The sequence below is a fragment of the Chinchilla lanigera genome, unplaced genomic scaffold, assembly GCF_000276665.1.
Source record: "Chinchilla lanigera isolate Chin_1 unplaced genomic scaffold, ChiLan1.0 scaffold00014, whole genome shotgun sequence".
NCBI classification, from domain to species: Eukaryota; Metazoa; Chordata; class Mammalia; order Rodentia; family Chinchillidae; genus Chinchilla; species Chinchilla lanigera.
The window spans coordinates 10926692-10946387 of record NW_004955415.1 but is presented as its reverse complement, the minus strand read 5'-3'; the positions used below and the strand labels follow the sequence as shown (position 1 = coordinate 10946387).

Sequence of the window (19696 nt, the reverse complement as noted above, 5' to 3'; positions counted from 1 at the left end):
TCTGCAGCTTCTTCTTGGTTATACATCACTGTTAGGGTGACCATTGGTATAGTCAGGATTTATTTGGGAAAAGATTTAATACAGGACACATACTTTATACGATCATTTTATAATATTCACACAAAAAGTCAAATGCAGAAGAGTGCAAGAGATCTCTCCATGCACCAGAGACTCAAAGAATCCAGCTGAGGGCCTGGATCCAATGGAAGTGTCCTCCATGAGTCCAGCTGGAGACCTGCAGCCCAAGACAATGTCTCATGTGAGTCTTTATCAAGGATCTACACTGGGAAGGCCCAAAGGCCAGTGGTGGAAGCTAGAAAGTCTGAGGCAGCAGGATGAAGGATCTACACTAGCAGGCTGAGGGATCTGCACTGGAGCCATGAGGTGATGCTCAAGGTAGGGACCAGAGCTCTACCAAAGAGAACTGGAGCCATCCTCAGCAACAGCAAGGACCGGAGTTCCTCTCCTGATGAGAACAGCAGAGTTCATATCAGGAAAGGCAGCACAATAAGCTTCTCCAGGAGAATCAGCAGAGGCACACCATCTTCCCCTCCAGTTGTCTTTCTATGCTACTGGCAACAATCCTCAGGTGGGCCTTCCACACCCAGAACCACGCTGATTGAGCTCAGCTGGGTGTTACATGTTGCCCATTAGTTAATCCACCACAACCATGCACCTCACTGCAGCTGTCCAATGGGGAGTAGGTGGGTGGAAGTTCTAGCACCTGCTGATACCGGGAGCGCCCAGTTATCCTGTAGGCGTAGTGGTCTCCTTGGTGAGGGTCCATTCCATGCCTGGATATTACTGACTTTGGAATGAATCCAGTGTTTTCTTTAAGGATCATTCTAATGCCATTTCCCTCTGAGTTATCATAGCATAAGGACCTGAATCCTGTGCTACCAAAGAGGGTTTCCTCCTTCTGGATTTACCCTGTGTTGTATGTGCTGTGTGACCTGCAGCAAGTTCCTTAGGCTGTCTGAGCATCCATTCCTTTATTTGTAAAATACTCATAAACCCATTTTGACTAATTCATGAATGAGAAGGCAAACCATTGCTACTGAACCAATATAGATATTATCCCTATGACTGGCCTGCTTCTCTCTTCCCTCTACCCATGTTGAATGGCACTATAGACTTTGCCATTATGTATCTCAGTGAATGTTTTTTATTATGCTCTTTTGTTACAGTTCTTTGTGTTCCTGGCTTTTACCTACTCATGCTTTCTAATTACTTGGAGGGCAAGGATTGGGCTTTGGTTTTTTCTGCAAGTTCTGGTTTGTTCAGGTCCAGTTCTCAAGCCTTGCTGTGTAGGTATTCCTATGCTAAATTACAGAAAGAAATGTCCAGCAACACTAACAACATACGACTACTACTCACAACATTAGTAGCATTTATTGAATGTACATTTATGCCTGATGCACTGTGTTAAGGGGTCTTCTTGAGTCCTCACAGCTGTCCCATGAAGTCTGGATGTCAGTGTTATATCTGAGGAGACAGAGGCTCAGAGCTGGTGAATAGCCTGCCCGTAGCTAGCTGATCCTGTCACCTAGCTGTGGAGCCCTTTTCCCATACAGAGTTTTCTTCTCTCAGGAAGGGTCTAGAAGCTCTGATCCCTCCAAGTCATGCAAATAGAAATGGAGAGAAGGAGGGACCTGGGCAATCATCTAGTGGAACTTCCTTTAATGTATTCGAAGGATCTGAGTTCCTAGCAGAGGTGAAGTGATGTGCTTATTAAGATGTTCTGGCTATTTAGTAATGATTTTCTTCACTTGTGTTTTAAACATTAAGTTCTAGGAGCATTACTAAATACCTGCCGCATCTTGGATAAAACCTGCTACCATTAATTATCCAGAATTATTCCCTGATTGCAGAACTTTGGATTGAATGCTTCTCAATTTGAGTCCATCGCCCAATCTGTGGAGGGAGAAATTACAGGGCGGCAGTGTGGGATGACACTGCCATCTAGTGGAGTAAAAGAAACAATCCACAGTGGCTAAGAAGTTTGTATCAAAACCAGTATGTGTAGGACTGTGCAAGTCTGGTCAGGCTCTGGGTATTTTATGGGGAGTGACATGAAGGATCTACTGTCTGGGAACTTAGCAGTTTTGGAGAAACACAAAATGATCGCCAGGTCTGTTCAAGCTGGAAGATTTATAGTTTAAGTAACAGAGAAACAGTTGTGAGTTGGCGTATTGGTATTCTGTCGCTATAACTAAATGCTTGAGGCTGAGTACCTTATAAAGAAAAGAGCTTTACTTAACTTACAGTTTTGGAGGCTGAAATTTCAGACAGCATAGCACCAGCTCTGGCAAGCTGCTCCTCCTCCTGCACCACTTCATGGGGGTGGTGGCATCACAATGGCAAGAGCCACAGGGTAAGACAGGAAGCTAGAGAGAGCAAGGAGGGGCCAGTCTTGTTTTAATAAAACAAGTTTCTCCAGAGAATTAACTAAGGCCTCAAGAAAGTGCCTCCCTTCCAAAGGCAGTGCCCCAGTGACCTGCCATTAGGTTCTACACCACCTCCTAGTGCTTTCACACTGAGGGCCAAGCCCCCAGGACATGAATTTTGGGGACACACTCGAACTATATCCAGATCATAGCAAGTTGTCTGGCAATCAGGTTAGAATTGTGGCTTCTGATTCCAGCTTAGAGTCTCAGGGTGTTATAAGTTCTATGGCCCACAGTAAGCCAGGGTGCTGGCGAGAGAATCCCATTGCAGTTGGGATTTCTTTTGTTTTCTTTGGAAAACGCATTGAACTATGTGTTTCTAGTTAGTGCTGGGTCACGGCAGGGACATGGCTTTGGTGCTGACCGACAGCCACGTGGGGAGCCATCCATTCAGTCTGCTGATCATTTCCTGCCACCCAGGTACTTTTCTGGGCCCTGGGATAGAAAAGGTATCTGTTCTCACAGATACAGACTGTGTTCTAGTGGGCAATGCAAAAGAAAAGAAAGGAATAAATAAGAATTGCACACCGTGATAAGGATGTAATTGGGAGATAAGGTGGTTAATGAATGCTTCTCCAAAAAGCTCAGATCTGAGCCTGGGAGAGTAAGACGTGAGCTGCATTAAAGGCTAGGACAGTTTTTCAAGCTGTGGGTGTATAATAAAATTCAGAATTACTGGGTCATACGATAGCATACAGTAGGCAAGATAAAAATATGAAAGTTCATTGTACTAATTAACAGTGTGTGTTTATTGGGTCGTTGTGAAAAGTATTTCTAATTAGGCACTTAAGTAAAAAGAAATACACATTTATTTAGGGGAAGACGTTTTCAGGCAGGAGGAGTGCTAAGTGCAAAGGTTTTCGGCCAGAAAGAGGTTTGGAGCATCAGAGAGTAGGAAGAGATCAGTGCCAAGCACAGTTAGGGCCAGTTAGGCTGGGAGGAGGGGCGCTGGGCTGGGCAGGTAGCATGGGGCTTTGCACTGCACGGTGGAGGCCAGGGGGAGGCCTTGGAGGGGCTGAGAGGCCATCTGACTTAGAGTCTAAGAGGCATTCTGGCTGCTAGGTGGAGATCGGGCAGGTGAGAGAACCCAGGTGAGGAGATTGTTAGGCGGGAAATGTGTGGCCCAGGGATAGTGTGCTGGCTTAGGGTTGGGGCAGGGACTGCGGCCCATTGATGCGGAAGCGCCTGGTGACAGGTACCAACCAGTAGCCATAGGACGCTTCCTGTTCCCACTTATTCACATCTGCTAGCCCAAGGGCAGATATTATTATCTCCACCTTCCGGGTGGGATCAGTGACTGGAACAGGTACCGGTAGCTGGAAGGTCGTAGAACTGGAACCTGCACCCAGGTCAGCTGTCTGATGCTACAGTTGGCTCCTTGTTCCTTGCTGGAATTTCCTTCTGGCTTTTTCATCTTGCTTATGCTGCGAGAGACTCTGCAGATTTTCAGAATGATCCTCTCCCTCGCCTAACAGTCTTAGTCAGCAAGCCCGTGGAGAATGTGTGAGGTGTGTGTGGGATGGTCAGAGCAAGAAGTTGGATTCATTGGTGTCAGTGTGTTGCAGTTGCACCCCAAGGACTTTGAAAGCTGCTGGAATATACGAGGCAGGGCTGGCAGGAACCCAGCTGGGAGATGTGTCAACCCAGTTGTCTAAGCAGCTGTACAAGGCAGAGGGGGTGTACGGTCCTTCCCAAAAATTGCCACCAGATAAAGATCTTCTTTAGAAAATGCCCTTGGCCTAGCCGCTCTGTTTTATTCAACAGTTACTCAGCAGACCATCCTTCTGGCGTGAATGTGTCGTTTGCCTGGGAGGAAGTTGGTAGCATGAGAGACGTGAATACACACTCTGAGGCTTCTTCATTGTATCTTGTATTTTACCAGAGCTTATAACTTTCTTTTTATTTACATAGTTATTTGACTGAGTTTGCACTGTGTTTTTTTCTTCATTGTGCTGTATGCCTCATGAAGGAAGTTTTCTTACTGCTTGTGATAGCTGAATGAATGATTTACTAAGATCTGGCAGTGTCATGGTAGCATAATGTCTTTGGGATTATGGAAGGATTCATCCCAGATTTCTTCTGCGGGAATCTTGACAAAGGAACAATAAAAGAAATATCCTTTGGGGTGCTCTTTTGTCTCAGTAGAGTGTGTTATAGAACTGGTTGTGACTAATTTCTAAGGAAAACAGTGTTTTGTTTCCTACTAGCAGCATAGTTCATTTACATTAAAAAACAACATTCACTATAATGCTTTGTTGGTGAAATGTGCTTTCAATGAAACGTGTGTTTTGAAAGAACACGTCACAGCCATTTGTGGACAGATGGAGAACTCTGAGTGAGGGCTGGGCATCTCTTTAGCAGAGCATCCTCATGGAGTCATACTCAGCCTCACTCTAGACAGGAGATTGCAGCTCTGTGCTTTAACTGTACCCACTGTGGGCCTGTCCTGGACACCACCTGCGTAGAGGGAAGTGTGGGTGTCTGGGGGAGCAATGTAATTATCCTCTTTGGATAAATGGTAATTTATCCTTGTCATTAACAAAGTACTTGGCACTTATATGAAAATGTCCTGTTTTGGGGTCCCTGCCCTCTAACAGCTTGCTTTGCTCATGAAGAAGGATGGGATGAGGATGGTTCAGAAGGCTTGCTTTTTTTTTGTTTGTTTGAGACAGAGTCTGAGTTACCAGGCTGACCTTGAAATCTTGACCCTCCTGCCTCAGCCTCCTAAGTAGCTGGGAGGCCTGTGCCACTGCACCTAAATTTTTTTTCTGCTCTAAAAGTCTGCCATGGAACTAAGGTGTGGGGAGGCAGTAGAGCTCTGTCTTGGGTACTTTTCTGTCCTTGCTGAGACAAAATACCCAATGCCCAAAATTAAGGAAGAAAAGGTTTATTTAGCTCAGAGTTTGTGGAGGTTTCAGTCTATAATCGGCTGGCTCCAAGGCTGGGTGACAGGGCACAGGGGCAATACTTCAAGGCGGCACAAGACAGCAAAAGCAGCAAGAGCAAAAAGCGGGGGTGGAGGGAGCAAGCCTCTTTCCCTCCCTTATATTGTAAGCAGGCTACCCTGACCCAGGAGGCGTGTAGCACTCACATGCTTTCCATGCCCTCCTCTTGCACAGGCTCAGGATAAATACCAAGTGAGGACCTGGCCCCTGGCCAGTCACTTAGTTAACCTTCTAAACTTCTGAAATTGACACAATGAATAGCATCCCAGAGGGTAAGGGCATGTCCTTTTCATGGCAAGATGTAGAACTGCTGAGTCTCTTAGCCAAGCCTCTAGACTCAAGTTGACACAATATATCAACCATAACAGGCTCTTAAGAATGATTAAGGGTCTTGGAGACAGACCCACCAGGACAGAAGTCCCAGTCCTGTCCTCTAACAGTTGCAAGACCTTAGTCAGGTTTCTTCATGTTTGTGTGCTTCATTTTCTTTCTGCAATTTAGAGGTGAAGATATCATTTCTTTTACAGGAATATAATGAGGGTTATATAGTTAAAATTAATGAGGACTAAACAAAGTGTTATATATAGTTATTTATATAGTTATGGACATGGTGCCTGGCATAAAATTAGTGTTGAGCTAATCATTATATTCATATTTCTGTATCATGCTGTTTGATTTGCTTTTAAAAATTGTCTCCAGGGAATTTTTTCTGCTTACTCAGTGTTCTTGTTGCACAGTGACTGGATTTGCCTCTTACATCCTGTCTTCTTTGCAGGCAGACAGCCAGGTAGACCTGGTCCGGCAGCACTTCTACGAAGTCTCCCTCGAGTATGTGTTCAAGGTGCAAGAAGTGCAGGAGAGGAAGATGTTTGAGTTTGTGGAGCCTGTAAGTAGATGTGCAGGGTTTAGTGATGTACTTTGATCTGTACCTTTCATCTTAGCCGCCTAGCTGGTTACAGTGTCGTACATTGTTGATGAGAAGCTCAACCAGCCTTGGTGTTGTGTCTTCTGCTGAGAACCGTGTTTTGTCAGTCTGGCTCTTCTGTACTCTTCCTGGGAGCCATTCCCGTACAAGCTCATTGATGGGGGTGGAGTGGTCAGTGATACGTAATGCCTTCCTGTGGCTACCCAGGGTTGTGATGTTTGGTCTCCAGGTGGAAGAAGTGTCATGGAGTCCAAAAGGGGTCTACTATACCATAGGGATTACATCCTAACTTACCTCCTTTCACACCCTCCCTCGTAATTCAGCTGTGATAGTAACCCAAGGAAATAGCAGAATGCACATAGTATCCTTTCTCTTTTCACCCCTTGGTTTAGAGCCTCTCTATAGCCTAGTCAGGTAGTAATAGATGCCATATATAAAGCAGTTTCTCATAGTGGCTTTGTTACAGCCAGAGCAGCATCTAAATTCTATTGAGTGGATCATGATGGAATTTGGACTGGGGCATAGTGTCCCAGTGGGCATGAAAGATTACCCTGTGGGGCCAGGGATATAGCTCAGCAGCACAGTGCCTGCTTGGCAAGTGTGAGGTCATGAGTTCGATTTCCGGTATCACCCAAAAAAAAAAGGTTGCACTGTGGGAAAAGTCTGTCTTTAGTTTAGCTCACTGCATTGTAGTTGTGGTTTCATTTCAACATGGTGCCCCTCCACCCTGCTGTGGCGCTGCTGTACATAACCATGGCAAGAGGACTTCATGGAAGATAAAATAGGTGAAACCCTTGAAGACACAGCCACAGGTAAGTACTGTCTGAACAAATCTCTACTTGTACAAGAAATAACATCAGGAGTCAACAAATGGGATTATATTAAATTTAAATGCTTCTGCACAGCAAAGGAAACAACCAACGGTGTAAAGAGACAACGTACAGAGTAGGAAAACTTCTTGGTAGCTACTCTTTGGACAGAAGACTAATATCTAGAATATGTAAAGAACTCAAGAAAGCCAGAAAGAGCCAATCAGAAATGGGCAGCTGAAATGAATAGACATTTCTCAGAAGAAAGTACGAATGGCTAATAAATACCTGAAAAAATGTTCAACATCTGTGGCTATCGGAGAAAGGCAAATTCAGACAACACAGAGAAATGCAAATTCAGACAACACTGAGATTTCATCTGGCTCCAGAAAGAATGGCTATCATCAAGAATCAAATAATAACAACAGCTGGTGAGGCTATAGAGAAAAAGGAACCCTTCTGCATTGTTGGTGGGAATGTAAACTCATACAACCACTATGGAAATTAGTATGGAGAAATTCCATTTGACCCAGCTATTTGCTTTCTAGGTATCTTCCTGGAAAAGTTAAAGATATCACACTACAGTGATATCTGCACACTCGTGTTTATAGCAGCATAGTTCATGATAGCTAAATCTTAGAAGCAGTCTGTATACCCATCGACAGATGAGTGGATAAAGAAGGTGTGCTCTTTATACACAGTGGAGCACAACTCTGCCATAAGGAAGAAAACGCTAGAATCATTCATAGGAAAATGGATGCATCTTTTTTTTTTTTTTTTTTTTTTTGTCTTTTTTGAAGCAGGGTCTTGCTATGCAGTTGAGGCTGATGTTGAGCTCACTTTGTAGCCCAGGCTAGCCTTGAACTCCCAATGATCCTCTTGCCTCAGCCTCCCAAGTGCTGGGATTACAGGCGTGCACCACCACGCCTGGCTCAGTGGATGCATCCTGAAACAATTTTAAGTGAAATAAATCAGACGCTTAAATATCACTTAACATCTCTTATATGAGAAGCCCAAAGTATAAATAATTTAAAGAGCTAAAGAAAGGATAGACAATAGGAAACAGGGAGGTAGATCATTGGTAAATGGAAAGATCTTGAGATAGAACAAAAAAATTAAGATACTTGTGTTCATGTATTTACTCTTCACAGTGAATGCAATCAGTATGTACTACAAACATGTACTACTAAAAAATAAAGTAGACTTCATGGAAATATCACCATAACAAATGGCTTCAGTGTAGAAGTATTGCAGACCTTTGATTTTTCACCCATATATCGCTCCTGATTTAGACTCAAGCCTGGGGTCTTTGTGCAAATAAGTTTCTGATTTATCTAGATTTAAAAAGTGTATTTTTCTTGAGCATAAAAGAAGAAAACTATAAGAATCTGAAAGAAAATGACTACTCCTTTTAAGTAAAGTGTGTTTTGTGTCTCATTTCTAATTGACAAATGTATAGAATGCTTTTTAGCCATGTAGACTTGCTGATAGTTTCAACAAGACTCCAGTGAGCTTTGGAGTCTTTGTATCTTTTACTGTGCTAGAACTGTGGTGTCTGGATTCCACCCCAGCCACCTCATTTGGCAATTCCTTAAGTTACTTAGTTGCCGCCATTTTAAAATCTGAGCATTGGAAATCCTAGAGCCAACTTGCTGTGCAGTAATGGTCTTGTTCAGAGTTACTGGTAAAAATTCCACCCTTATCCTCTGTGAGACCTGTTAGAATGGAGCAAGTATCTGAGGAAGCACTCATTGAGCTCCTGTGTGGAACCCAGAAGTGTTAAAACTAGCAGACAGTTGAAACTTAGCAATTCTTTTTTATTTGTGAGCGTATGAGCCACGTGCCAATATTAATAGGCCTACCTACTTTGATATAAGCCATCTTGGTAAACCTAAAAGCTTGTGTTTATTGACGCCCACGGGCAGTGCTGCGCCCCAATGGCTGTAAGGAGCTTCTGACCTTACTGCTAAGCACAGTGCTTACAGTGGAGAGGAAACCAAAGTAGCAAGCAGGTCAGTGGCGGCTTGGACAGGAGGATGATATAGAAGTGCCAGAGGGATTTAAAGAGTAAAAAGCCATTGTAGTTCGCATATGCAAAAGAAATTTCCAGTCTCACCTTAGGACAAGAAAAAAGTGATAGAGATTTACCCAAAATTTATTTAAGTGAGTTGTTCCAAAGGCTGAATGTAGTATTCAGACATTTGGACTTCACTTTTCTGTGGAAGTTCTTGTCTGTGAACACCCCAGCATCCAGGCAAGTCAGTGGCTTCAGAAGTTGGGAGTAGGAAAAAGGTCTTAGTCCATCATCTGTGGTATGAAAATACCAAGTGAAAATTCCAGAAATAAACAGCTCATACATTATAATGGAGTGTCATTCTAAGTAGCTTTCCAAAATATTGAGTGGTCCTTCTGCATCCTGTCTGAGACCAGAATCCTCTGTTTGTCCAGCAAATGTGCCCTGTATATGCTGCAGCCTTGGGAGTTCCAGCTTGCTTTTCAGCGGGCATCTTCAAACCTTACCTAATCTGCTCCCTCCCCACAAGCCAGCTCCAAAGGCTCCTAAACCACATGGTCAGGTACAGTCATAGCAATGACCCCGCTTCTCTGGTACCAAATTCTTAGTTATTTTTCTTGTTACTGAGACAAAATATCCAACACCTGCACGTTAAGGGAGGAAAGGTTTATTTCCTCACAGTTTAGAGAGGTTTCAGTCCATAATTGGCTGGCTCCAAGGCAGGGTGACTTGGCAGACAGGCGTCAATAGTTCATGTCAGGCAGAAGATAGCAAAAAAATCCCAAAATGCAAGGCTGACCATAGCTGTTTCTGTCCCTTATCCCCTGAGGGCAGGTAGCACTCACACCCTTAATACTAGTGCCCTTGATCCTAGCATTGCAGCATGAATCAATCCCAGAGTGGCACACTCTAGATTCAGCTGCCCCTGAAAAAACCCACCTATGACTGCATGAGGCTTGCGGGGACATCTAGGCACAAGCTGTAACAGAGCTCATTCCCCATGTTCATCAGGCACCACTTCCTTGGAGTTCACTTGCTCAGGATTTTGTAGGGCCATACTCTACTCTTCTTCCCACTCTCTGTCCCATCGCAGGTCTTCATTCTTTCCCTGTTGTTTCTTGCATCCTGTCCTGGCCGTCTTTGTTTCCTGTCTGATGTGGACCACAGTGCATCTTCTGTCACAGACCGATTCTTTCTCTCTGTCTTGTAGAATGGCTCCTGGCTGTAATCCCGTGCTGGAATTAACTGTCATCATTCCTGTGCACTCATAGATACCGCTGTTACCCTCCTGCTAGAGATGAGTCAGTGAGAGTTGGGAGGCTCATCCGGCTCAGCTTTTTGTCACTCTCTACTGGCTGTCCTCTTTGTTGATGATTCCCGGAACTGTATTTATTTGGTGTGGCTGCTGAGACAAAATACCACAAACAGGGTAGCTTAACCTGACGGAAGTCTATTGTCTCGCAGTTCTAGGGGTTGAAGTCTAAGGTTGGGGCATTGGCAGGACCAGGCTTCCTCTGAAGTCCATAAGAAAAGAATCCTTTCCTAACTGCAGGTAGTTTGCCCACAGCCTTTGGCATTCTGTTGTGTAGAAATGCATCACTCCAGTCCTGCATTTTTACCTAAATGTCTTTTTTCTGTACATATTTATGCCTGTGTCTAAATTCTCCCCTTTATAGGATACCTGTCTTGTTACCCTTATAGAAGTATTAGTCCTCACCCTAATGGGCTTATTTTAACTTGCTTACCTCTGTAAACACCCTGTTTCCAAATAGAGCCACATCCTACAGCACTGGAATTAGGACTTTGACTATTTTTTTTTTGAGACAGTCTCACTATGTAGTGCAGACTGGCCTTGAACTCACAAGGATCCTTCTGCCTCAGCCTCCCAAGCGCTGGGATTACAGGCATGTGCCACCACACGCAGACATATCTTTTTTACAGGGCACAGTTCTGCACCTAACAGTAATTTTGTTCTGTGAATGGTGATGCCTGAGTTTATCAGGTAGTTCAGAATGATTCAACTGGTGCTAACTCATACAGTTCCATTGTGCTTAAAAAATTAAAAAAAAAAAAACATATTGTTGTTCAGCCAGCTAATAGGTTTTGCTTGTAGTTAATTATGGGGAGAGGGCAGAGAGAGGTGGAGAAGGTCTTTCCTTTGTCCTTTGTGGTAGCTCCGTGGATGAGCTGACCCCTCTTAATGGATAATCATGTGGGAGCTACAGCAAGCTCTTCCTCTTTGTGTTTGAGTAAAAGCATTTCTTTGAAGCAGATGGATCCTCCCACCTCTGGAGTCCTTCTGTGGGCCTCACTCTGTGCCCTAAAGAGTGGACTTTCATTTCCTATTGGGTCATAGGTTCAAGAGTTCATGCAGTATGTGGGAGGGGAGGGAGGAAGGTACGGAGGGGAGAAAGGATGGGAAAAGCAGGCCAAAAATAACACTTATTTAAGGAGTTGTTTTGTGTAGAAAAATAGATAATCAAGGCACAAGACCAAAGAAAGTAAAAACCAAAATAAATAAAAGTCACTGTCTGCCTCTGGAGTGCTTGTGTACATGCCCAGGAGGCATTTTAGTGAGCTGTTTGGAAATAAGAGAAGAGCAGGAAAGGCTTAAGAGAAGGAAAATTTTAAGAGAAGGAAAGTCAGAGTTACTAAGAGGAATAGCCTTAGAATTTTGCTGTTTATCTTCTGCATTATTCTCAAGTAGAGACGTGGCCCAGTGCTTTTTCCTGGAAAGTCATGGCATACAACATTTACAGTCTGCAGGGAGGGAGGGATGAGAAGAGCAAAAGAATGATCTTCATTTTGAATTCCAGAGCTAGTTTGGTAGAAGAGCGCTTTCTCTAATGCTGGAGCCACCTGGAAGGAAAGATATGGGCCCTACTTGGAAAAGTATTTTATGCGGGGCTGGGGATATAACTCAGTGGCACAGCGCCTGCCTGGCAAGGGCAAGGTCCTCAGTTCAATACCTGGTACCAAAAAAAAAAAGAAAAGAAAAAAGTATTTTATGTAGAGCATTCCAAAGGTTTTGGTTGTCTTAGAAAAAAGGTTTCACTATTAATCTTTGGCAGAGGTGTGTGGCTTACCACTCTGTCTTAGTTACTTTTCTCTCATTGCTGAGACCAAATACCTGACGCCCTCAATTAAGGAAGGAAAGGTTTGTTTAGCTCACAGTTTGTGGAGGTTTCAGTCCATGATCAGCTGGCTCCAAGGCAGGGTGGCATGGCTAAAGGGCAGCAGTTCATAGTGGCAGAAGACAGCAAAAGCAACAAGAGCTAAAGGGGAGGAGAGAGAGAGCAAGCAGACCTCTTTCCCTCATATTGTATGCTTGCTACTTGCCCTAGGGCACTGGGGTAGCACTCACACCCATAATCCCAGCTTTGGACCATGAATCAATCACAAACCCCAGAAGCCCACACCCATGACTGCATGAGGCTTTGGGGGAACATCCAGACACAAACCAAAGCGCACTCATTGACTTATGTCCAGGATGTATATGATGCCACTAGGTGATTATATAGTCAGACGATGCAGCAGTGCCTGCTCAGCCACCTCTCGTGAGGATCTAAGGGGATGGATGTGCTGGGCACAGTGGCAGTGGGAGTAAGGTGCCCTATTGCTATAATTGGGTTTTGCGGGACTTCCCCGTGCACAGCTCTTTGATAAACTGGGCTAGCTGACCTTGAAGGCAGGTCCCCCTGTGGGTTGTACCTGGTCAGTGCCTACCAGACTTGCCACAGCAGGTGGAAAGGAGGGGAGTGACGGGTGGGATGAGACTCCTTACCTGTTATTATTAGAGCTGCCTCTCAAAAAGGACAGTTAGGTGAAAAGAAGTGGGGTGGAATTATCTTTAATAAGGAAAGATATGTTCATTTAGGGACTGAAAACTAAATACAATACTATGACGCCAAGCAAATGTGTCTCAGGCTAACCTGTGGTGCAGGCAATTCAGGGAGGTCAGGATGGAGCGCTCAGAAAACGTGAGTCAGCCTTTAGAAGCTGAAGAATGGGGAGGCAAGATGTGGAGGGCTCTCGAAGGGGCAGGAAAGAACAGCAACAGTGAGCCTTGGGTTTTGGCTCAGAGAGGAAAGACTGCAGGAATGTGTGTTTATTTTGGAGAAGTGAAGGGTGGCAGGGGCTGGGGTGGGGGACAGTTTCGGGGAATATGGAGGTACGTTAGAAGAGTTGTGGTGAACAGATGTTTTCAGTATTCACTAGGGACAAGATTAAACAATGAATGAACCTACCTTTTAGTCCAAAGGGGTTGAATGAGAATTTAGGGAAACCATCACAAGGGGGGATATTTTAATAAAGGAATACATAGCATTTGCTTTTGAATAGTTTAGGGAAAACTCAAAAATACACCTTAGCGTAAGGCTAATGTGGATCACTTTCTCTAATTTGACTTTGCTTGCTAGGCTGCAGACTCTGAAGACACCACCTTCCTTTTTTCCTTTTTTGTGTGATAACATGATCTTGGAAATGTACTAGCAGGAAACCAAGTTTAAGCCCTGCTCTTTAGTTTTTGATGAAATGATGTTCTTAGGCAGTGATGAGGCGCACAGACTAAGTGCATGGGTATTGGTGCCGAGGAGACCTAGTTTCAAATCTTGGCTTCTACCTACTGTGTGTTTTGGGACAAGTTCCTTAACCTCTCTGAATCTAGTTGCTCATTTAAATAGTAATATTTAGCTCATAGTTGTTGTAAGTGTTCAGTAAGACAAGGCATGGAAAAGCAAGTGCTTGGCACACATTTGGAAGTCAGTCAATGCTGGCCATTGTTACTGCTGTGTTGTAGACGTTCAAATCGGCGTTGGGAGCTCAGATACAGCTATGTCTTCTCTCTTTTCAGCCTTCACATGTGACCTCTGCTTTTCTTCCTTTATTACAGCTGCTGGCCTTCCTGCAAGGACTCTTCACCTTTTATCACCATGGTTATGAACTGGCCAAGGATTTTGGTGACTTCAAGACACAGCTGACCATTAGCATACAGAATGTGAGTAGGTGTAGGAACAGGCTTCTATTCTCTGGTTGAGGGAAGGAAAAAGCGAAGTCTGGGTCTATTTGCCAGCAACCCCACTTGTATGGACTGGAATTATGCGTGGAGGCTGGGTCTTGCTCAGGTTCAGAGGACAGCTGGGGAATGGGCATCTCAGGAGCATTTTGTGGGTCAGAGCATCATGCGGGTCAGACTGTCATCTCCGTTATTTCAGAGCACTGCTTATGTTCTCAGAAGTGCTGCTGCTGATTATGTTCTAAGTTTGTCCACTAGTCAGGATTTCTTTTGGCTGTGGGCGTCTTGCCATTGCCCAGCCTCCCTTCAGTGCATCTGGGTGTGTTGTTCAGTGCTTAACAGGGCTGCAGTCACCTGCAGTGTATGATGGGCCATATTGGCCCTCATGTGTCTCTAGTACTCTTGTATGGAAATAGCCAGATGTTTCTATGTGGGTTGTATTGCATGGCCTGTAGAAGTCTAAAGGGTGGATGGTTCTCTGCCATCTGGGAGAAGGGGAAGCTTCAGTCTCAGAAGTGGTTCTGCAATAGCATAACTGTTTCCTTAGGCTGGCTTCTTTCAAAAGCCATCTCTGAAATGGAGATTTGCATGCAGTATCTTTATTTAGTGAGCATATGTGTGGTGGGGTGATGCCAGCAAAGACTTCTTTGAAAGAATGAGCATGGAGCATGGTCGGGGGCTGAGCTGTGGCACAGGTGCCTCAGTCAGTGCTGGGAGAACGTGGGGCTGCTCAGGCCTTCAGAAGGGGCACAGGCCACCCTGGTAAGGGGGTGACTTTGAGTATAGCAGCTCCCCTTTGCAGAGGGGCCCATCTGTGAGCTGTCAGTGAGCACCATTCCCTGAAGCTGGAGAAGTAAGAACCTTAGTCCTGAAGGCATAAAGGCCCTTGGACCACTTGAGTCAGAATCACCTGGGATGCTTATTTGACATGCACGCCTCTGAACCCAAAGGTTCTAAATTAATCTCTAGGAGCAGAGCCTGGGCATTGGCATTGCCTGTATGTTCTATAGGTGATTTTGATGATTACTAGAATTTGAGAGTCATTCAGGTTTAGGTCTCTAAGACCATAGTGTACTTGTTTAAAGTGAATATTGGCCCAGTTCCTAGAGGGTGGAATGTTTCTGATCTGGTTTTACATCTAAGGATTTTATTAGGTTAGATGGAGATTTCTTTTCTTTGCCTTGAGTAAAACTCTTTTCATCCTAGACAAGAAACCGCTTTGAAGGCACTAGGTCAGAAGTGGAGTCCCTGATGAAGAAGATGAAGGAGAACCCTCTGGAGCACAAGACCATCAGCCCGTATACCATGGAAGGGTACCTCTATGTTCAGGAGAAACGTAAGTGCTTTGTGCCGCAGCAGCTGGGACATGCTCAGACCCTCAGACCCTCTGTCTGGAAGGTGGAGAGTGTCCTTAGTAGTGCGTGGCCTTCTGCGCATCCCTGCTTGTGTGAGTACGAGTCATTTATAGTGTAGTTTTGAATGGAAAAGATGATCTCCTTCGAGTCTTGTTGCCTCTAAGTGACATATTCTGTTTTCTTTTTCATATTCTTGTGGCTGGGAATTCCCCTGGGAATCTGGGATTGCCTGATGCAGGTGGTTGCTCTTCACTCCCTGGCATCACTGTACTCTTGAGCATTCTCTGTCCTTAGTGTATGGAGCTGCTGCCCTGATCATAGCAGCATTGGATAATCATGCACACTGGATCTTCCTGTCTATCAGCAGTCATACTCTTGGGTAGACTTACTATTTGGTGATGCTTTTTTTTAGCTGAGAACAGTCATGACTTAGGCCCTTTTCCTTTGCTTCTTTACTCTTCATCCCAGTATTTAAATTTATGAAAAGTAGAAGCCAAAAGTCACCTAAGCATCTGCAAAAAGACCCATTGCCCTGGTGATAATGATGTCTAAGAAAGAAATGGCAGGTGCTGCTCAGGTGAAGGTGAAGGGTTTAGTGGTGACTCACACATTCATGGCTTAGGGCTACAGAAGAGCTTTGTGATGGAGCTGCGCTGTTGAGGGCAGCACTTTCAGGTTTTAGTCATGCATGCGGTGTCAGAAATTGAGTGTTTTTTAATGAGTAGTTCTTAGAGCCTCCTGCCATGCTTTTTAGCAGGAAACATCATTCCTTCTCCTCCAGGTTTGCGCTCATTTTGCATTCTTTGGGGGTCCTCTTCTTAAGCAGATATCTTTGCTACCAAAAGTGTCCTGATGGAATAGAATAGAAACTTGGTTTTGGTGATTATTCTACTTAGCTATCGCCCATAAAGCTAATTGGGCTTAACGTTGTTCCCTGGTGATAATAGGGCCTAGTTGGTTTGGCTATATTTTATATTCCTTATTCTTATAGCAATGAGCTCGTGGAGCTTTATAAGAAGTAAAAACCATGTTCCGAATATAAAGTGATCCACTTTTTGCCCCATGAGAACCTGCCACCAAAAGGTTTGAGATGAACCTGAAAGTACAAATCTTAAGGACCAAAAAGTGTACCTTGATGTTCACTGTAGCATTTAGTTATTAATATTATTCACTTACATGTATAAAATCAGTGTTGTTTTTTTGAGCTCTTGTAGCACATTATTCAGTTTTGTTCAAATACGCCCTTTTAACATCAGTTGATTATCACTCTAACCACTTTTTGGTTCTCTAACACAGCAGTCCAGAACATTCATTGGGATACAGGTTTTTTTTTTTTGTCTTAGCATTTTTTGTAACTTATTATTTTGAAAAAGTGTCGAATTTACAGAAAAGCTGAAAAGTTCAAGTTTCTTCCACTGGAAGAATGGAGTAAAGGCCAACTGTATGACTGCACTCAGATTCACCAGTGTTTGGCGTTTGGTCACAATTATATACATACTTTTTCTGTATAGGTGTATATATTCACGGTACCTTCTCACACATCCTTTTTTTCTGAATGTTCAACAACAGGTTGCATATACCATGCTCTTTATTTCAGTGAATATTTTTCAAGAATAAGGGTATTCTTTTAAGTAATCACACTCAGAACATTTAATATTGTTTTAGTATTTAAACTATAGTTTGTACTTCAGTTTTCTTGATTGTCCCAGTAATGCTCCTATAAACCATTTCATTTTCCTCTAATACAGACTCACTCTGCATTTAGTTGTTATCACCTTCATCTGGAGAACAGTTTCTCAGCCTTTATCTTTCTTGACACTGACATTTTGAAGAACATGGTCCAGTTCCCTTATAGAAGTTGCCTCAGCATCAGTTTGTCTGATGTTTTCTCCTGATTAGATTTGGGTTATGCATCTCTGGTTCAGTCCTACATAAGTAGCTTTCCCTTCTTCTCTGGGCCACATCCTGAGGCGTATGGTGCCCATCTGTTTTTTGAGGGTGGTATTCATTTTGATCACCCATGCAAGGTATTTTTCTTGTTTCTCCACTGTACAGTCACTGATTTCAGTTTGTAACTCACTAGGCATACGTGAGCGGCAATTTAAGATCAAATACCCTGCTTGTCATGCTTTGCCCTCCACAGATTTAGTGTTCATTGATGATCCTGGCCTAAATTGATCTTTGCTATGATGGTTGCAAACTGGTTTTCTGGTCCCACCACTCCCAGCACATTCATAGTTGCCTTTCATTGTAATGTAAAGAAGTGCCCTGCCACCTCTTATGCCTTCCCTTCTGTCCTGTCTGACTATCTGTCTATACTTCTTTCTTTCCCTTGTCAGTATGAACTTACAGATTCATATTTTGTCTTGATGCACATAGTGTCCAAGATGAAGCACTTTTGGAATCTTTGTGAACTTTCCCCCCAGACTACAAGAATATGCTTTAATAGTTGCTCTTTTCTTTTGTCCGTGATGTCCCAATATACACCCTTAGTATTGCTTTCTGAGTTTATTAAATACTTGTGATTTTCATCATGCCATATATGGTGGATTAACTAATAGTCAACCTGTAACACCCAACTGAACTGAATCAGTGTGGTTCTGGGTGTGGAAGGCTCACCTGAGGATTGTTGCAAATAGCATAGAAAGAGAACTAGAGGGAAAGATGGTGTGCTGTTGATTCTCCTGGAGAAGCTTATTGCAGTGGCTTTCCTGATATTAACTCAGCTGTTCTCATTGCTGAAAGAGTTCAAGTCCTCACTGTCACTGAGGATGGCTGCAATTCTCTTTGGGAGAGCTCTGATCCTTACCTTGAGAATCACTTCCTGGCTCCAGGGCAGATGTCTCAGTCTGCTGGCACAGGTCCTTCACCCCACTGGCTCAGACTTTCTAGCTTCCACCACTGGCGTTTGGGCCTTGCCAGTGTAGATCCTTGATAAAGACTCTCATGAGACATTGTCTTGGGCTCTAGGCTTCCAGCTTGACTTGTGGAGGACATTGTTGTGGGCTCTAGGTCTTCAGCTGAACTCATGTAGGACATTGCCATGTGATCCAGGCCTTCAGCTGGATTGTTTGGGTCTCCAGTACATCAGATTTTTTGCATGCTTCTGTATTTGACTCTTTAGGTGAATATTATAAAATAATCCTACAAATTATGTGTCCTATATTAAATCTATGCCCCTGAAAGCCCTGACTACAACACCATATCATTAATAATTATTAAATATCTGTTGACTATGTTTTAAAACAGTTTAACCATTTCTATTGTGTGGGCTTTATAAATATCTAAAATTAGTATTGACTGATGTCCTTGCAGGCTCTTAATGCTTTCTTTCTAATCGTACTTTGCTGTTCAAAATAAAGGAGCTGGCCAAACACTGAGTAAAATCAGAGATTTTGTTAGAGCTTGACTTAATGGTGTCTCCCTAATTCCTGAGGTATAGTTTTGAGAGAGACTTTTAGACTGCCTTTGGGCATTTATAGTCACTTCCATTCTGCATCTCTGGTGTCTTCTATTCAGATACTTTTTGACTTCTGCTTAAGTAAAAATTAGGGATTTGGAAGTAGATCAGAACCCCAGATGTCAGAGTCTCCAAGCAGCTGTGTGGGAAGCATGAGGTCATTGCCTCAGATGAGAATGGTGGTAGGCACTTAGCCTTTCTGCGTTCTTGCCTTAGCTGTCTTATTCCTGTCAGTAAAGAACGGAAACTTCAGATGGGGATTGATGATGGGAATATGAAACAGCTTCCCCAGGGAACTTCTACTTCCCTTATATTTTAAGACCCACTAGATATAGCATTGGTGGGAATAGTGTTCATGGGTCTCTGGGGGAAAGCCTTGAGTTGGTTCCATTTTCAGCCTGTGGGATCAGATTTCTGTCTGTTTCAGTCTAGCTGGTGTGGAGAATACATGGCCGCTAAGACAGCGTGTGGGTGGATGAGTATTATGAGCTCTGTGTTTCTGAAGTTACTTATGTGCAGCTTACAGTGGACATGTGTACCTAGATGCTTAATGGGAAATATTACCTTGCAGGTCACTTTGGAACTTCTTGGGTGAAGCACTACTGTACGTATCAGCGAGATTCCAAACAAATCACCATGGTACCCTTTGACCAAAAGTCTGGAGGAAAGGGGGTAAGTTCACTTTTTAAATTTCATGCTTGATTTGCGTGACTAACAGACAATGGTA

The 19696-nt window shown here is 43.7% G+C and overlaps 1 protein-coding gene across 1 annotated transcript in view; it reads left to right on the top strand.

Annotated features, from left to right (window-relative positions):
* Positions 1-19696, top strand: part of Arhgap26 (Rho GTPase activating protein 26) — a gene marked incomplete in the record, with an annotated part of 431142 nt that overhangs the window by 120164 nt on the left and 291282 nt on the right. The window contains 4 exon segments of the mRNA XM_013512302.1: positions 6168-6278; positions 14032-14136; positions 15361-15490; positions 19541-19641. Coding sequence (XP_013367756.1) covers positions 6168-6278; positions 14032-14136; positions 15361-15490; positions 19541-19641 — 447 coding nt within the window.